General features: G+C 41.8%; 1 protein-coding gene across 1 annotated transcript; it reads left to right on the top strand.

Annotated features, from left to right (window-relative positions):
* Nucleotides 1-6,933: 6,933 nt before the first annotated feature.
* On the top strand, nucleotides 6,934-10,153 carry LOC103641226 (inactive sesquithujene synthase-like). The gene is given in 7 exon segments (NM_001301548.1): nucleotides 6,934-7,062; nucleotides 7,185-7,446; nucleotides 7,561-7,936; nucleotides 8,041-8,259; nucleotides 8,642-8,777; nucleotides 9,284-9,535; nucleotides 9,863-10,153. Coding segments are annotated over 7 exon segments (1,665 nt in total).
* The last annotated feature ends 9,383 nt before the right edge of the window (nucleotides 10,154-19,536 follow it).

The raw sequence follows: 19,536 nt of genomic DNA, 5'->3' as shown, positions 1-19,536 counted from the left end.
TTAGTTCCAATAAGGAATTATGGGATATTTAAAATAGCCAAAACCCATACTTCTGGAATTTTAGAGAGTAATTAATAATCCCAAAATTCACCAAACTTTTTATATAAGCTTTTAATATTATTTAGAAGCCTTGGGTAAAATTTGGTATGATTTGGACCATGCTTGGTACCTAGAACCCAAAACCCTAGTCCCCTGCCCTATGAACTTCACTATAGACTCCAAAAACCCTAATTTCCCGGAGATCCGTGAAGGAAAATTATATTCAAGACCTAAGATAATATACTTTTATTATTTTGCATTTACATAAGCATTACATGAGCATTCATGATTATATATGGCTATAGAAAACGAAGAAGAGATAGAAGTTGAAGAACCAAGGACTTCACCACCACCACCTGAAGAACCTCAGGCAGGAAATTGCTTTTACTTTGATATCTGTGGAGCGGAACCTGACTCACCTATCACACAAGGCAAGCCCTAGTGCATTTGCCACCTCCTTGCTATTTTGAAATCTTTCTCACTTACTTGATGCATTAGGTGATAAGAGTTATGTGCTAAACCAGTTGCTGCATTTCCTTCCTTGGATTTGATTACTTCTCCTTAATCCCGTGTTTTACAAAAAGGTTTTTCTTATGCTTAGCTTTGCTTTAGAAAAACAAAATGTTTTGTTTTGACAAAAGATGATGCTTCAAAGTGGGTGGGATGTTTTCAAAAATAAAACTTGATGGTGGATCCATCATGGCCATGATGGGTTCAACATCGGAAAAGATGTACCTCTGCTAGGTACCAGACTTTGGGTTTGAAATAATAAAGCTGAGACCGGGCGGGTGACTTGCACGAGGAGAGAGTCTCGGTGTAGTGTCTCCGTCTGAGTCGATTAAGGACCTTCTCGATGTAGGCCTGCTGACCGAGGACCCTTTAACTGGTAACATGCCTCATCATGGGTAAGCTTTGCCTTGGGCAGACTAATACCAGAATAAGATAACACGCAATGGGAGTGGAGAGATGGCGAGAGTAGCGTGTACCCTCCGTGGCAAGAGGCTGGACGGTGGTGTATCTGTGCTCTCGGTTGGCGTGAACCTGATCTGGTCTTAAGAACCTCGGTGGCGAGTTGACATAAGCAAGGGTTAAGTGCTACATATGTCATGTGATTGGAGATCCTCAACTGAGTATTAATCAATTCGGATCGCCGTAACTTCGCGGAGATGAAGACTTGGCCACTGACTTACACGTAGCATTCCAGTGAATAAGAAGGGCTGATAAGAAATTGGCTAGTATAGGTCAAGTGCTTGAACTAGGGTAGAAAGAACTCTAGATACAGGTAACTTTACTTAACCTGACAATTAAAACTGGATTTTTAAGGATCCACTACTAGTAAGCATTTCTGCAAACAGAGTCTTTGATTCTCGAATAAGCCTTACCTTGACTCCCTTAAAGCCAGCATATCCTTGAGAGTCTTTTATTTTGACGGGTAAGACTTGCGAAAGTACACTTTGTACTCAGGGCTTTGTCCCATGTTGTTTTAGGTGAAGAAGCAACAAATTTTTGTTGCTTTTGTTCCAAGGTGGTGCCTAAAGAGGAAAACCAAGACTGAAGCTGCGGGAGGAAGTGTCCTCCTTTAAGAAAAACTCTTTACTGTTTATCGGGAGGGGTTTTTGCCTCCCAAGTTATGTAATAATATTACTCCTGCACTCCTATATTCGCTCTGGTCTGTAATAATACTACGCTTTCTTACTTTAAAATAAAGTAAGTTATTGTAACTGCTTCTGCATTCTCGTACCTCCGATGTGTTGTAATATCTGCGTGGCAGGTGAAACGCTCTTGGGCAAGGTAAAGAATATAGATACCAAACTTGTCAAGTGATCAGGGGCACCTGCAGGGTTGTCTGAGGTCCGTTGGACAAGGACAACTGTAGGTGGGCCTAATGACTTGGGAGATTCTGTCACAGCTTCCCAGGACGTCTCTGAACAGGCTGAGCATAAACACCATGAGAGGGGTGGTTCATGTCCTTCTTGCTCGACTCAGAAACCCGCCGCTCATCTCTCTTCCTCCTAAAGCAAAAAGAAGCTAGATGCCCATCCCTCTCACAATATTCACAATGGTACCTCACCTCTTTCTTGGGTGGATTTTGTTCGTGGGAGGGGGCTTTTTTTGGATGGCTGAGGGGCTCTAGGAAGGGAATCGCTAGAGATATCGGGAAAGGTGTCAAGTGTGTTCCTAAGATGGTTAGGTTTTGGAAGCCACACTTGTTTCTAAGGACGAGCTCTCACAGGTTCATCAATCACACCTTATCTCACAGGGGTGACAGGCTTAGCAAGGGTGGTTTTGATAAGCTAGGGAGTGGGTGAAGGTTTCTCTAAAGGTGTCAAACCACTGCACTCACCAACCTTCCCAAAGTGAGCGACACTCCCATCCTTAGTAGCAAAGCCTAACCCTGGTACGCCAGTTCCCCTCTTGAATTGACTGACCATCATGCCCAACTAGGGCTCACTACACAACACCTAACTCAAGATAGATCAAAGGTATGTGTTTTCTTCCTCGATTATTGTCTTGTCGTGTCTGCAGGACTCAAGGGCAGATTGCAAACCCTCACAAAGTGCACACTGTGCAGGTGCAGGGGCACTCACTGAGCTAGCCTTCTCAAGCAAAGCTATCCTAGCGTCTCTCTCTGCTAGCTCAGACTGCAAGCCAGGACAAACGGTACACGCACCCAATAGGATAGACCTAGATCTCAACTCGTCGCGCTCATCTAGCAAGGTGGAGTACTTAGTCTGCAAAGTGGTGATGTTCGACATGTGTAGAGCGCACTCATCACATTCAGTCTCGTCGGACACCTCAACTGAAGCTCTAGCAGACTCAAGTTCTCTAAGCGTGCTCGTACTTGGATCTAAACTCTCTCCTCTCATGAGCAGCTTGCCTAAGCAACTTATCCTGACTAGCCAAAGCAGCATTCAGCTCTTCTATCTCAGTAGCGAGATCATCGGCGGAAGGTAGTACCTCAGAAGTAGTGTCGTCGCCGATGTCTTTGTCGTTGCTGGTGCCGACCGCGTCCTCACCAAGTGCCATGGTGCAGAAGCCTCCTGTGGTGTCGGCGATGAAGCACAACCCGTTTAGCTTGTCCTCGACCCGCCTCTCAGTCTCCTCATCACTCGAGGAAGATACAACATCGTCGGAGTCGTGGTCGAGGTCACTGAGGGAGGCGAGGAAGGCACGCTTTTTGATCTTTTCCTTCTGAAGGTACTTCTTCTTGAGCGCCTCCTTATCGAATCCTCCCTTGGACTTGTACTTGCTGGAAGAGTACTTGCCCTTGTGCTAACCAGAGTGATGGTCGCGCGGGCCAGACTCCGATTTGCTCTTCTTGGGGCAGCTGGCAACGAAGTGGTCGGGATCGCCATAGTTGTAGCATCCGTCCTTGGTCCCGCCATGCCGTCGGCTCATACGGTTGTTGTGGAACTGCGTGAACCGGATGGCCACAAGTGCCAACTTCTCATTCCCAAGGCTCTCCACCTGCTCCTCTATAATAGACAACAAGGAAGATAGAGCAAACATAGCAGGTGGGGAGTTAGAAGCAGAACCACCTCCAGAGACCAGGGCCATGGTGGGTGCACTAGGGTTCTCAATCTTGGTCCGAGTCTGGTGGTCAATCTCTGTGGACTTGAGCTTGCTGAAGAGCTCGTCCGCGGTGAGAGTCTCGTAATTGCATTGGGCGACTCGATGATCGTCGAGACCTTCACCTCCCAAACCCCTCCGATCTAGAGCATGTAGTAATTTCAGCGCTCTCTCATGATCACTATAGGGTAGCTATGCCTTGTTGGCACACATCTTGTTCACAGTTGATTGGAACATGGAGAACATATAATCAATGGTCTCTCCAGCCAACTGTGTGAAGTTCTCATACTCTCGCCTGTACGTCTCAAACAATCTGGTCTTCACATGATCGTTGCCCTCATGGAATCTCTCAAGGGTAGACCAGATCTGATAAGCCGTAGTCAGATGTCCAACTCGCTCAAACTCACCAAGCGAGAGACACGAGAACAAAGTGTTTCGAGCTTTATTGTTCGAATCATGGAACTCCATTTGAATTGGAGTGATCCAGTCACTTGTAGCATCGAAAATCGCATCGAGGCAAATTTCCCAAACTCGGTAACTGATGCTCAGAAGATATGCAGACATGCGAATCTTCCAGTACGGGTAATTGGTCCCATCAAAGAACGGAGGTTTGCCAACACCTCGTTCCATGTCGCCTACGTGGATTTCGAACCGATTATGGAAGGGAAATCCTTAACCGGCTCCGATACCAATTGTAGGACCGATAAGACGATCAGAGGGGCGGTGAATGGGAGCCAATCAGATTTTGCTTACAAACACTAAAAATGAACACTTCACTTCAATTGAGATGAAGCAATTGCTCGAACCACAAACACATCAACGAACGACTAATCACATGATTACAAAACGTTCCTAATACTCACATGAGACCAGCAAAACAATCGGATCGTAAATCGAACACCAAAAAGTCCAAAACGGTCCAATACAGTATCGTCAACAAGTGTTGTTTTCAGTAGTACGAAATCATGTTCTTGAATTCAAAACTGAACCAAACGAACTCCAATTGAGATGAAATTTTACACACACTTGAGCAAATACGTTTCTAAGATCTCCCCAAATTTTGAGCTCAATCCAACTGTGAATCACCCGCAGATTTAAAATTACAGTCATAAATTGAGGTTTTGTTGGGGTTTTCTAGAACAAGTTCAAACTAAGTTTTTCTCAAATCGCAACCAAAATCTGCAAGAATTAGGTGTATGCAGTGGTTCGAAGAGTGCAATGAACCACCAATCAATCTCCAAACCAAATCCTCTCAAAGGAATTAAAGGTTTTTCACCAACAACACAAGATCGGGGAAAATGAGAAACCAAGACTATAAAACTTCAGAAATTCCAGCAAGGGTACAAACTGAGATTTGAAGCCAAAGAGCCCTGTTGGCCGGACCAACGACCCTTCCTCTGATTAAACTTGAAAATCAAGAACACAGTCAAAGTACAAAATCACTGCGGAACCCTCGGCTCAACTGGTGTCTACCTAGAGAGAAAACTAGGAGCTCTAGAATGAGTGCTCAAAACAAATGGCTGCCAAGGGATACTAAACTAACCAGCCATCCCCTCTATTTATAGAGAGTTATTCTCACTTCCAAAACTACCCTTATTTACATAGAGCCTATCCACTCCATCGGAGGCGAAATGGACCAACTCCTAGGTTTTCGATCCGACGACCACGTCCTTCACACAGAGTTGCTTCGCCTTGACGCACTCTTCGTGATCACGCCTCGTGCCGCCACCGGTTCCCTCCGGAACCGCCATTGTCGTGTTTTGAGGCCCAAACTCAGCAAAAACCCGCCATCTGTAGCGTTGGGTGGTTTTGAGGCCCAAACCACCAAACCTGCCAAGAGCACCGCACCTCGTGCACGTCCTTCACAATCAGACGCGTGTCTCGCCAGTCCTCGACCACGCCGGCAACATGGTCCACTCCACCACGTCCTCACACAAGTGCGTGTCCCGGGTGTCAGCCACCAAGGTTGGTCACCTGGCTGCTCTAATCCGTCAGTCAAGACCCAGCACTCGCCCTTCACCGTTCTCGGTCCATCGACCACCGTTCCTGTGCTCCATACCTGTACACCACAAGTCGACCGGCATGGTTGCACAAGCATAATCTCACACTCTAGTCAGTCCACTGACTACCCCAGAGTGCTACCCGTTGACAATCACTCATCATCAACCCGAACCACAAGGGACAAGTCAACCTTGTGTTCGCAATTTGCCCTTTTAATAGAAGTCAATTAGTATGATTACATCAAATTAAATATTATAACTCATATTGTCTTGGGGTGCACGTGACAACCCTCGACCAAAGCATAGACGGCTGCTGGCGCGGGCGCAGCGACGACGGTGGCAGTGCGGCAGGGGCGGGTGGCAGGCGCAGCAGCGAGGGCAGCGGTGAGCGGGCGAGAGGCGGCGACGAGCGAGCGAGAGGCGACCAGAGCAGGCACAGGCACGTGCGAACCGTGGAGGCTGAAATGGCGTGAGGGGTATATCCAATAATGTCCGACGGCTGTTAGAAGGTTATTGGATATAAATATTATTTTGACGGCTACCGTAGGCCGTTGGAACTTTTCTCTGTGTCAAATGGCTCCTCTTAGAGCAACTCCAGTAGTTCTCTAATAGACTTTCTAAATCAACAATTTAAGTAGCTAACACAAAAACTCATCTCCAACAATTCTCTAAATGAACTTTCTAAATTTAACAACTTCTCGTCTAACCTTATTTTCTCTCTACATTTGGCAACCATTTAGCAACTCCCTAAACAAAAATGTTTATTGCATTATGTAGATAATGAAGGTAATTGATGACATTTGTGACTTTATTTTTTTATGTGGATAGATACAAAACAAAACTACAACTTATATTTAGAGAACTATTAGAGAACTCACATTTTTTTACTCCTAAAGTTATTTAGGAACTTCTTAAATCTGTGATTTAGAGAGCTAAAATTTACATAACTATTAGAGTTGCTCTTACGGCCGTTGGACATAACGAGACTTCTTCTGTTTTCCTGTGTGGACTTAGGTCATCTTCCTCTGATAATAAGCACTTGGAACATATTCATTCTCTTAGACCAAATAAATAAGAATCGTTAGCCGGCAGAGCAACATTTAAAACGTTACACATGCAAAAAGAAGAAAAAACGCCGTCTGCGGCATGAAGAGACCGCTGTCATCGTCACAAAGGTACCTGGCTTTTAGCAAGTATTGCTTGGCGTCATGCATGCATGAATCGCCTATATATACCTCTGCAACGCAACGCATATATAGGCACCAACAAATCGATCAGAAATACCATCAAGAAAATACTAGCTAGACTGGAACCGATCGAGAACATGGCGTCTCCTCCAGCACATCGTTCCAGCAAGGCAGCTGATGAGGAGCTGCCAAAGGCTTCTTCGACCTTCCACCCAAGCCTGTGGGGCAGTTTCTTCCTGACCTACCAGCCGCCAACTGCACCCCAGGTAGTAGAATTTCGTCAGGGGATAAACTTTGCTCGCATATATATGTAGATGAAACTAACATTGATCTGGGAATATATGTGACGAAATAATTGACCTATATATATATACTTTGTCCTCTGCAGCGAGCAAACATGAAAGAACGAGCTGAGGTTTTAAGAGAACGTGTTAGGAAGGTTTTGAAGGGCTCGACGACTGATCAACTACCAGAAACAGTGAATCTTATATTAACATTGCAAAGACTTGGACTGGGTTACTACTACGAGAACGAGATAGACAAGTTGCTGCACCAAATTTACAGCAACTCCGATTACAATGTGAAAGATCTTAACTTGGTTTCGCAGCGGTTCTACCTTCTTCGAAAGAACGGCTACGATGTGCCATCAGGTATATATATAACATCGTATATCTTCCACTATTTTAAATTTGAAACAAATATTTTAAATTTGAAACAGGACATATAATATAACTACTATTCTTCGTCATGACCCAATTTTGCAGATGTATTTCTGAGCTTCAAAACAGAAGAAGGCGGCTTCGCCTGTGCTGCTGCTGACACGAGAAGCTTGTTAAGCTTATATAACGCAGCATATCTGTGGAAGCATGGAGAGGAGGTACTAGACGAAGCGATTTCATCGACTAGACTCCGCCTCCAAGATCTCCTTGGACGACTTCTTCCAGAATCGCCATTTGCAAAGGAGGTGTCTTCTTCCCTTCGTACCCCTCTCTTCAGAAGGGTTGGGATACTAGAAGCGAGAAACTACATACCCATTTACGAAACGGAGGCGACGCGAAACGAAGCCGTATTGGAGCTTGCGAAACTGAATTTTAACCTTCAGCAACTTGATTTCTGTGAAGAGCTAAAGCATTGCTCAGCGTAAGATTGTTTTCATCTCTCACTTCGAATTAACTGATGGTGCTCTCTCTCTCTCTCATGTTTTAATTGGCTTATTAATTGTTATCTGAACATGCATGTGGTAGGTGGTGGAACGAGATGATAGCCAAATCAAAGCTGACCTTTGTTAGAGATAGAATTGTAGAGGAGTATTTCTGGATGAATGGAGCATGCTATGATCCGCCATACTCCCTTTCCCGAATTATACTGACAAAGATCACGGGACTTATTACAATAATCGATGATATGTTTGATACACATGGTACCACTGAAGATTGCATGAAATTCGCTGAAGCGTTTGGCAGGTAACGGTTTTTGCAAACCACACATGTCAGATATATATATATATAGTTTGTGTTTTAGAAATAGTACTTGTATTAACTATTTAACACATAGGCATATAAGCCTGATGTACACATAGGCATGTGCCTTCTTGCATCATTTTACATTGGTTTCGGTAAAATAAAAGGGGACAAAAGGTTCATGGTGTAGAACAAATGTTAACCATAGAAATCATTGAAATATATTTTTATAATGCAATATGTAAAGTAAGGAAAGCATTAAACAAACTTATGTACCCTCAAATGATAATATTGTTCAATGAAAGTTAGAGATCAGTCGTTGATATTTGAATACTGCAGCTTTAATACTATATAGGACACAATGTTCTCATTTTGTAAAATGCAGATGGGACGAAAGTGCAATACATCTCCTTCCAGAGTACATGAAGGATTTCTACATATTGATGTTGGAGACATTTCAGTCATTTGAGGATGCTTTAGGGCCAGAGAAGAGCTACCGTGTGCTCTACCTAAAACAGGCGGCAAGTATTCTACATATTATATACCCTCTTATGAGTGCCTTATATGTGCATGAGAGCATCCTCAAAGAACACACAGTCATTGTAATCATCTAGAAATTAATAAACACTGTGCTCTATAATGAATTATGCCACAGTCGTGAAAAAACACAAAAATATAATATCTTAATATTAAAACCATTCCATGGCTTGGATACATGTGGTGTTGAGTTAGCTATTCATGAGATGCCTTATTTCCTATTAATTGTTTCCTTGTAACTGTATTGCTCATAAAGATGCAAATCAAAACAGAATTGTTTTTTTACAAGCAGTGGAACTTAAGGAAACAGTCTTTGTGTTTTTTTTTGAGTTATTGCATATTACGTGTTCCCTCGGTTCTTTTTTACTTGTTATGTTTTAGTTCAAAAATAAACTAAGGGACGACAGATTATTGGAGGATGGAGGTAGTATATCTGACAGCAACAATATCATGATCATAAGTAACACGTACGTTTCCGTGTTTCATACAGATGGAGCGTTTAGTTGAGCTATACACCAAGGAAATAAAATGGCGTGATGAGGATTATGTGGCGACAATGAGTGAACACCTCAAGGTTTCAGCAGAGTCCATCGGAGCCAATGCTCTAACATGTTCTGCATATGCTGGGATGGGTGATATGTCGATAACAAAGGAGACCTTCGAGTGGGCTTTGAGCTTTCCACAATTTATAAGAACTTTTGGTTCATTTGTACGGCTCTCCAACGATGTCGAATCGACCAAGGTGGAATTTCTCTATCCTTAAACAAGCTATGCGTGTTCGCTTTATATTAAAGCCGGCTGTTTAAATTATTGTAGCTACAATACATAGGGAAAAAAAATACTCCGGTACGGATTAAAGCCAAACGAACAATATTGCGCTTGTTCGAGAAAGTGTATTACTTTGTGCAAAATCTGTATATTTGAGTTCCTTTTAACACTGTCGATTTGGCAGGCATGTATAATGAATTCGGTAGATTCCATTCGTGGTATTTATGATAATATGTTTACATCTGCAATCAAGCATGCATGCACACACCTGACAATTCCTTCTCACTAATTAATGACGCAGCGTGAGCAAACAAAAGACCATAGTCCGTCCACTGTCCATTGTTACATGAAGGAGCATGGAATAACAATGGATGATGCATGTGAAAAGATAAAAGAGCTTATCGAAGATTCATGGAAGGATATGCTGGAGCAATCCCTTGCGCTGAAAGGGCTCCCAAAGGTTGTGCCACAGCTAGTGTTTGACTTCTCAAGAACCACGGATAATATGTACAGGGATCGTGACGCATTGACTTCTTCAGAAGCACTCAAGGAAATGATACAGCTACTGTTCGTGGAGCCAATTCCGGAATGACGAGGCTCGAAGCTTAATTATAAGCAATTATTAGATATATTATGTGCTTTTGGAATAATATAAAGCCACAGTGTCTTCTTGAAGGTCAGGTCATGACGATGATACCAGCAGCCATATAGGATGCTAGCTTGATGGAACTCTATATATAAGCATTATTGTCATAAAAATAAAAATGAATGTACGATTATGTTGTTGCTCCAGTGTATAGAACGGCAAATAGCCATGTACGCCGATAGATGTTCCCTCTTGGGTTGTACTGATACTCTAAAATGGTATTGTATTTTGCTTGTATATATTCTCAAGTAATAATGAACATCTTTTCTATATGTTTCAGCTATTATCGCAGAAAAATACTGAGCGGGTCTTGTTCGGTAATTCCCATCTCACATATGGATTATTGGATGGGACTAGAAAAAATTGGAAAATAATTTTGACTTGCTTATGATTTAAACCCAATCAATTCCCACAAATTTATATGGATTGAGACGACAATCACTACCAGAATTTAGCTTTTTGCCGAGTGTCATATTCTTTGCCGAGTGTTTTATTTCGGGCACTCGGCAAAGAACTCTTTGCCGAGTGCCACGCAAAAAACCCTCGGTAAAAGAAAACACTCGGCGAAGAAGCTCTTTGCCGAGTGTTTTATTTTTGACACTCGGCAAAGAGTTTCTTTGCCAAGTGTCTTTTTTTGACACTCGGCAAAGGGCTCTTTGCCGAGTGTCACAAATACAACACTCGGCAAAGAGCTCTTTGCCGAGTGTTTTTTCTCCAACACTAGGCAAAGACAATTTAAAAATCACATTTTAAAGTAGTAAATTAATTCAAATGAAAAAGTTTTCAACTACAAATTTGTATAACTCATCATGATGTACAATTTATATATTGAACATTTCTTCATATGACAAAATAAAAATAAATTTGTTCATAAAACCTATATCTCTCTCTCGTAGTTTATGAAACTACGAGAGAGACGTATAGAATTTGTGCATATTGTTAGAACCATCATCTGAGATAAACAAATTATCAAACAACCAAAATAAACTTTATAGATCTTGAGAAGTTATAAAAGTTTATAGTTGACAACTTTTTCATTTGAAGTCATATTGTCAACGAAAACTACGTCTGAATTTAAAAAATTTAAAATTTGAATTTTGAAAACGACTTCGAAAGGAAAAACCACCAACATAAAAGTTGTAGGTATTGAAGAGTTATGAAACTTTGTAGTTGACAATGTTTTAGTTTGAAATCATCTTGTTATGCAAAACTATGTTTGAATTTTGAAATTTGAATTTTCAAACTGTCTCGGATGGAAAAACCACCAAAATAAAAGTTGTAGGTCTTGAAATGTAATGAAACTTTGTAGTTGACAATTTTTTGATTTGAAATCATCTTATCATTGAAAATTTCGTGTGAAGTTTTTAAATTTAAAATTCAAATTTTATAAACGATCTCGGATGTAGAAACTATTAAAATAAAACTTTTAGATCTCAAAAAGTTATGCAACTTTATAGTTAGTCACATTTTCAAATGAACTCATTTAGTGCCTTAAATAATCAAATTACTCTCGATTTGTTATAGTACATGGGGAATGGAAACGTAATATAAACATAATTGGTGTAGTAGTGTAGTGGCATAGGAGGGTATGCGCGAGAGAGAGGTTGCGAGTTCGAATCTCACCATTTACAAAACATATAAGTTTGATTCAAAATAATAGTGACAAATGATAGGGCAACGGGTAAGGTAATAGGGTAGAGTTGGAGAGTTGTTCCTAGAATTTAAAAAATGTTTTGCTGTTTTTTTTATGTTTTCAATTCTTAATTTGCCGAGTGTTTTTCTTTGCCGAGTGCTTTTTGACACTCGGCAAAGTCTTTGCCGAGTGTCCGAAAAAAAGCACTCAGCAAAGAACCCTTTGCCGATGAAATCTTTGCCGAGTGTTCTTTGCCGAGTGTTACACTCGGCAAATCCTTTGCCGAGTGTAAAATAGCCTGGTTGGTGCATGAGTTGTGATATAGTTGATGGAAAATATGGTAAACGTGGTCCATATATGGAGTTATTACCAAGGTGAAATAATGCTCTTGGTTATATGGTAAACTACACTACACTGTTAAAACAACAAGTCCATGTAGGCCCACCGACGAAGTAGTCTCGCGGTTCATTTTTGAGCCAACATACAAATCAGTCTCTTTAGCAGCAGCGTCAAATAAAAACTGTTTCTTTCCATCCCTATCTATTGACACCTTTTTAGAGCGCCAAACACTCAACATGAACCAGCGGTGATGCTCTCTACACAGGGGCGGACGGTCCGCGGCCTGGTGCGAGGCTAGGGTTCTTGCCTGACGGCCGGACGGTCCGTGCGTGCGCAGGGGCGGCGGAAGATCGCCGACGGCGCCTAGATCTCGCTCCCGGTAGGGACCCCGTCGGGGAGGAGAGATCCTAGGAGTTGTCTAGGCTCGGGCAGGCCGACTTAGACTCCTCTAATCGACATAGAGTCGAAGAGAAGCGAAGAATTTGGAGATCGAAAGGCTAAACTAGAACTAGACTAGAATTACTCCTAGGAAATAAATGCGAAATAGAAGTGTTTTTGATTCGATTGATATATTACAAATCGACCGTATACCTCTCTATTTATAGAGGAGGGGGGCTGGACCCTTTACACAACTGATTTCCGAGCTAATTCCGCGAATCTAGCTAAAAACCGTAGCACAAAACTCGGAACCCTAATCTGCTCTGCGCACGCGTGGATCGTCCGGCCCACAGGCGCGGATTGTCCGGACCACGGACTGTCCGGCCTTAGGGCCGGACCGTCCGCACGCTCATTTTGGTGCCAAACATATGCCCCCTGCCTTTTGGTGGAGCTGGGCAAACCAAAAGCATCTTAACTCGATGTGATCACATCGGTTTTCTTAAGCATCTTGCCACATACTAGGATGGTACTGCTTGAGTAAACGCCCATTCAAAGCTTTGGGTAAATCCTTGCCTTGTAATGTTTGTAGTAAATAGGTGTTACCAAATATTACCTGTTTTATTTTATAAGAACACTCCCAGCTTGGCAACCATTTTCCAAACTTCCGGTCTTTATTCCTTAGAGGCAGGATGATTTTCCACACCAGGTCCCCTACTTGAAATGACTTTGCTTTGCCCTTCTTGTTGTAGGCCCTGGCTACCATGATCTTGTCCATTTCTATTGCTCCCAAAGCTATCACCCTCTTGTCGGTCACCTCATCAATATTATCCATCATTGCATTGTAATAATCAGTGAGAGTTAGATCATTTTGTCTGGCGAACCTGACAGCATTCAAACTTATTTCTACAGGCAACACTGCTTCATGCCCATAGACAAGCTCAAAAGGAGACACTTTAGTAGCACTATGTTTAGATATTCTGTGAGCCCATAAAGCTTCAGATAAAATCTTATGCCAATGCTTAGGATTATCAGATATCTTCTTTTTTATCAAGTTAATCAATGTCCTATTACTAGACTCGGCCTATCCATTGGCCTGAGCATAATATGGAGATGAATTAAGCAACTTAATTTTATATAATTCAGCAAATTCACGTACCTCCTTTGACATAAAAGAAGTCCCTTGATCCATAGTCAAGGTCTGGGGAATGCCGAATCTATGAATAATATGCTCAGTTATGAACTCAATTACCTCCTTGTGTGTCATGTTCTTCAGAGCAACGACTTCAGTCCATTTGGTAAAGTAGTCAGTGGCAACTAACACGAATCGATGCCCCTTTGATGATGAAGGATTAGGGATGAAAACGGTTTCGGAATTTTTTGGAATTCCGAAAACCGTTTCCGGTTTTTCTCGGTCGGATTTATCGGTATCGGTATTTTTCGGAAACGGTATCGGTTGTCGGAATTTTGATTCGGAATCGGTATCGGAATCGGTACGGCGTTTTACCGACCGTTTCCATCGGTTACCGATTTTAATCGGAATTTTACCGGATTCAGCTATCGGAATTTCCGAAAATACCAAAGCACATTTGACATTCCAGCCCAGCCGTCCGTGTCCTAAGCCCATCAGAGGAGGCCCATTGCCGCACTGCCTAGTGCTCACAGCCAAAAGCAAAAGAGCCAAGCTGGCTTGGCTGTAGGGTTTGTGGCGGCGGGCCATAGCGAAAGGGCAGACATCGACTAAGCTTGTGGCGGCGGACGGCGGCTGCAGCTAGAGCCGGGCAGCGGACGACGCCGCGACGCATCCTGCCATCCTCGTCTGGCTAGGTATCACCTGATTCCCAGCTACCAGCTTCTTGCCTTCTTGGCTTCTTCTCCCTCATCCAGCCCGGCACTCCACGATTTCGTGCCCGCTGCCATCAAATCCAGCTAAGCACTCGCTGTCAGCCCGCCACCAGCTCCGCGCTGGGCACTCCGCCTCCACGGTTTTGCCTGGCGCGCGCTGCAGGTCAATAACGACCCCACTCCTTGGCTCTGGCACAAGCACAACTACGCGACCTCGCACGTGAGTTGTGTCATGCTAAGGCGCTCTGTGCACGGCGCACAGTTGTCGCCTGCCGCCGCGTGTGGCTTGTGGCACCACACCTCCTCACCCAAGCTCGTACGTGGCCCTCCTGCTAGTTAGTGTGAGCCTTGAGTTTTCAGCATGTGCTAGTGTTTGAGGGCTTGTTTTAGTTTGGAACTGAACACGAAGACTCTAAATAAAATATAGGCACCAGACAACATTCATTTGGATTAGAGATAAGTGGTGATACTACCTGCATTGCTATTATTATTATTATTATGGCCGCCACAACAACCTGCATTGTTGATGAATATTCTCATGTGTCACTAATTAATTGATGTCGTATTTTTATTTACAGCTGCACACTGTGATCTAATACAATGGCTAGCGATGGTGATGCTTCACCTCCACGGAAGCATATGTTGTTGGAGTTGCCTTGTGATGAAGAAGGTGTTAATGTGAGTCAAAATGTTGGTGTGTCTGCATCATCAGCCACACCTGCCGCTACCAGAGCTTCTCATGAACAAGGTCAAAATCCAGAAGGTGGAAGTAATGTTGATGGGGATGATTCTTCAAAGGAAAAGCAGTCAAAGAAGTCCACTTCAGATGTTTGGCAGTATTTTGAGAAGTATGAAGTTGTGGTAGAGGAGAATGGCAAATCAGTGAAGCAAATTTGGGCCAAATGCAAGTATCCTGGCTGCAAAAACAAGACTAGCAAAGCTAGGGCGGAAAGCAATAGAGGAACAACTGCATTTTGGTCTCATTTAAAGAATTATCATAAGATTGTGAAGGGGCAACAGGAACTCAAGGCAGAAAAGGATCATGGCACAGGTATATGTGTTGTCCAACCATATAAATATGATGAGCAAACTAGTTTGAGGAAATTATATACTGCTATTATCATGCATGAGTATCCATTTAATATTGTTGAGCATGAATACTTTGTGGAATTTATTAAATCATTGAAGCCTACATTTCCTATGAAGTCACGTGTCACTATCAGAAAAGAAATAATGGAACTCTACTTGCATGAGAAGGATGTGTTGTATAAGTATTTCAAAACCCTCAATTGTCGCATGAGTGCTTCTATGGACATGTGGACATCAAATCAGAATAAAGGGTACATGTGTGTCACAGTACATTGGGTAGATGATGATTGGCAAATACAAAAGAGAATTATCAATTTTTTCCATGCTCCAGGTCGCCACAGTGGTGAGAATATGTCCCTTATCCTTAGTTCATGCCTATTGAAATGGTTTATAGAGAAGAAAATGTTTTCTTTAACACTGGACAATGCTTCTACAAATGAAGTTGCTGTGAAAGATATTATTCTAGAGCTCAACAAGCATAGCCCTTTAATCTGCGATGGACTGTTTTTTCATATTAGATGTGGTAATCATATTCTGAACTTGGTTGCAAAAGATGGTATGAGTGTTATGGCATCATCTATTAAGAACATTAGAGCATTTGTCCTAGCTGTCAAGGGGTCTCCATTGCAATGGGAGGAGTTTCAGAAATGTGCAACTGAATGTGGTGTGATACAAAGGTTGGGCTCTCTCTTGATGTTGCTACTAGGTGGAATTCAACATATTGCATGTTGAGTGATGCACTACATTATAGGGTTGCTTTTGAAAGGCTTGTGTCATATGAACGTCACAGGTATGAGAAAATTGCACCTTCCTTTGAAGAATGGGATTTGGCAAAGACTCTTTTACCATGTTTGAGAAAGTTCTTTGACTTGACTGAGTTATTTTCTGGTACACTATATCCGACTGCCAACTTGTTTTTTAAAGGGTTCTGTGAGATTAAGTTTTTACTTGTTGATTGGTGTGATAGCATCCATCCCACTATTAGTAACATGGCAAAAACTATGATGGTCAAGTTTGACAAGTACTGGAATAAGTCAAATATTGCTCTTGCTGTGGCTAGTGTCCTTGATCCTAGATACAAGAGGAAAATAGTAGAATTTTACTTGAAGAAGGTGTACCCATATACATATCAAACTGAACTGGATAAATTTAATGGTGTCATGAAAAAGATGTATCAATACTATGTCTACTACACCCTCAGCATCATCTGTTGCACCTTCCTCAACTTCAGCAGTTGACATGATTAAGTCAAGTATCGAAGAAGAGCTTGATAGCTACATATTTGATGGACAAGGTCATGATGATTCTATTGACACAAGTGACTTAGAAAAATATTTGGCAGATCCAATACTAAAGGTTGGTAAAAATAATCAACACACTTTTGACATATTAGCATGGTGGAAAGCACACAAAGAAGAATATCCTATCTTGGGCCAGCTTGCTCGAGATGTCTTAGCTATGCAAGTGTCAACAGTAGCTTCAGAATCTGCTTTTAGTGCTGGTGGTCGTGTACTTGATCCATTTCGTACTCGCCTTGACCCTACCATGGTAGAAGCACTAGTCTGCACCAAAGATTGGATAGCTGGAGCAAGAAAAGGTTATATAGCAGTACCTTATATTTATTTACAATTTAATTAGTCATTACCTTTTTACTAATGCACTAATAGATCTTTATATTCCTAGGTTCCAAGGCTAAGAGTGTTGTTATTCCTAATATGGTTTATGAAATGGATGAACTTGAAGCTCTTGCAAGAAATATTTCATTTGAGGTTAATTTACCTTCATTTTATATTCTATTTTGGTGCATAAAACATTAGCTATGATTTAATTCTATATTTCTTTAACAAAAATGTAGGATGAACACCTAGATGATGATGATCATGATGATGGACCTGAGGCATCGTTGTAAGCTTGTTGATGAAGATCTAGATGATAATAACGTACCATGAATGCTATGAATGTTTCTTATTGTACTTGCTCCGTAATGTTTTGTGACCTTGCGAACTTGGGATTGTGGACTTGTGGCTTTGTGAACTTTATTATGAACTTGTTATATTGTGTACTTGTGTTATTTGTGATCAACTTATCATATTGTGAACTTGTGATCTATGTTATCAATTTGTAATATCGTGAACTTGTGATATTTGTGATCAAACTGTTATATTGTGAACTTGTGGTCTACTGGTCTTTGTGATCAACTTTTTATATTGTGAATTGTGAACTTGTGGTTTTTGTGATATTTGTAAACTTTGTTGTATTCTGAACGTGTTATATTGACATATTTTCATATTGATATGGTTACCGATTGTATTTAAGGTTCCGACCAGTACCGATGTATTTTCCGTACCGAACTTTCGATTCCGATGTTTCCGAAATACCGATATCGTTTCCGTTTCCGAAGTTACCGTTTCCGATTTCGTTTCCGATAAAAAATATGGAAACGGTAACGGTTTTAGTGTTTTCCGATCGTTTCCGACCATTTTCACCCCTATGAAGGATGAATTTCCCCGATAAAGTCTAATCCCCATCCTTTGAAAGGCCAAGGCTTGATGATAGGATGTAATTCGGCTGCAGGGACCAACTGTAGGTCGCCGAATTTTTGACACACTTGGCAACCCTTGTAGTACTTGAAATAATCAGCTATCATATTAGGCCAATAAAAACCAGACCTTCACAACAACCACTTCATCTTTGGAGCCGATTGATGGGTACCACAAATTCCTTCATGTACTTCGGCCATGGCTAATATAGCATCATCTGGGCCCAAGCACTTAAGCAGGACGTCGTTTACTGTTCAGCGGTAGAGCTCATCACTCATCAAAACATACTTGAAAGTTGTACGTCGAATGTTCTTATCTGTCCTCACATTGGGATTTCGTAAATAATTAGTTATGGGCGTCCTCCAATCTCTTGCATTGGCTTCATTATCAGCCGAATCGATTAGGAGAACTTTCCTGATAACCCCAGACAGTCCGGCATCTTCACGCGGACGGTTCGTGACCTGGGGATTTGGCCTTGCACTGGTTATCAGATTTTTAGTATTGTGAAATTTCCCTCGCTTTACCCGATAACCTGATGCATGTTGTGCCAAATTGTTAGCTCTATGATTCTCAACCCTAGAGATATGCTGAATACTGAATTCGTCAAAAGAATGGATTATGCTCCAACATCTTTCAAGGTAACTATTTAGAGTACCATCAAAACATTGATATTCTTCTAACACCTGTTGGACGACCAGCTGAGAATCACCAAATGCCTTCACATGTTTTACTCCCATACAATATAAAAGTTCCAAGCCGAATAAAAGGGCTTCATATTCGGCTTGATTGTTAGTGCAATAAGTTTTCAATCGGCTAGAGAAGTCGAAGGAGACATCACTTGGTGAAATAAGTACAATGCCAATCCCTTGCCCTTCATTGCAAACCGATCCATCAAAATATAAAGTCATATCCAAGGAGTAATAGTGAGGTATGACATGTCTAGTTTATGAGTATCATTAATCCGATGTTCTACAATAAAATCAGCTACGACCTAGCCTCTCATAGATTTCAATGGTTCATAGGCCAAGTCATATTCTATGAGTGCATAAGCCCACTTACCAATTCTACCACTCATAATTGGGTTATGCAACATGTATTTAATTACATCGGCTTGACCAGAAACAATGCAATGATTAGACAGTAAATAACATCTACACTTGGTGCATGCATAAAACAAGCATAATCATAACTTCTCAATAAAAGTGTACCTCGTTTCAGCATCCACCAACCTCCGACTTAGATATGTCACCACATGCTCCTTTCCTTCAGTTTCTTGTGTCAGAACAGCCCCAATGACCTTATCTTCAGCTGCAATGTATAATCGGAATGGTACTCCTGCTCGTGGTACTTTTAATACAGGAGCCAAAGACAAGTATTTTTTAATGAGATGAAATGCTTCCTGCTGCTCTGCCCCCAAGCGAATTCGGCATCATTCTTAAGCCGAAGGATAGGGGTGAAGGCATCAATCTTCCCAGCTAGGTTAGAAATAAACCTTCGTAAATAATTCA

The sequence above is a fragment of the Zea mays genome, chromosome 10 (genome assembly GCF_902167145.1).
Source record: "Zea mays cultivar B73 chromosome 10, Zm-B73-REFERENCE-NAM-5.0, whole genome shotgun sequence".
Classification (NCBI taxonomy): Eukaryota; Viridiplantae; Streptophyta; class Magnoliopsida; order Poales; family Poaceae; genus Zea; species Zea mays.
This window is presented reverse-complemented; position numbering and strand designations above follow the sequence as displayed.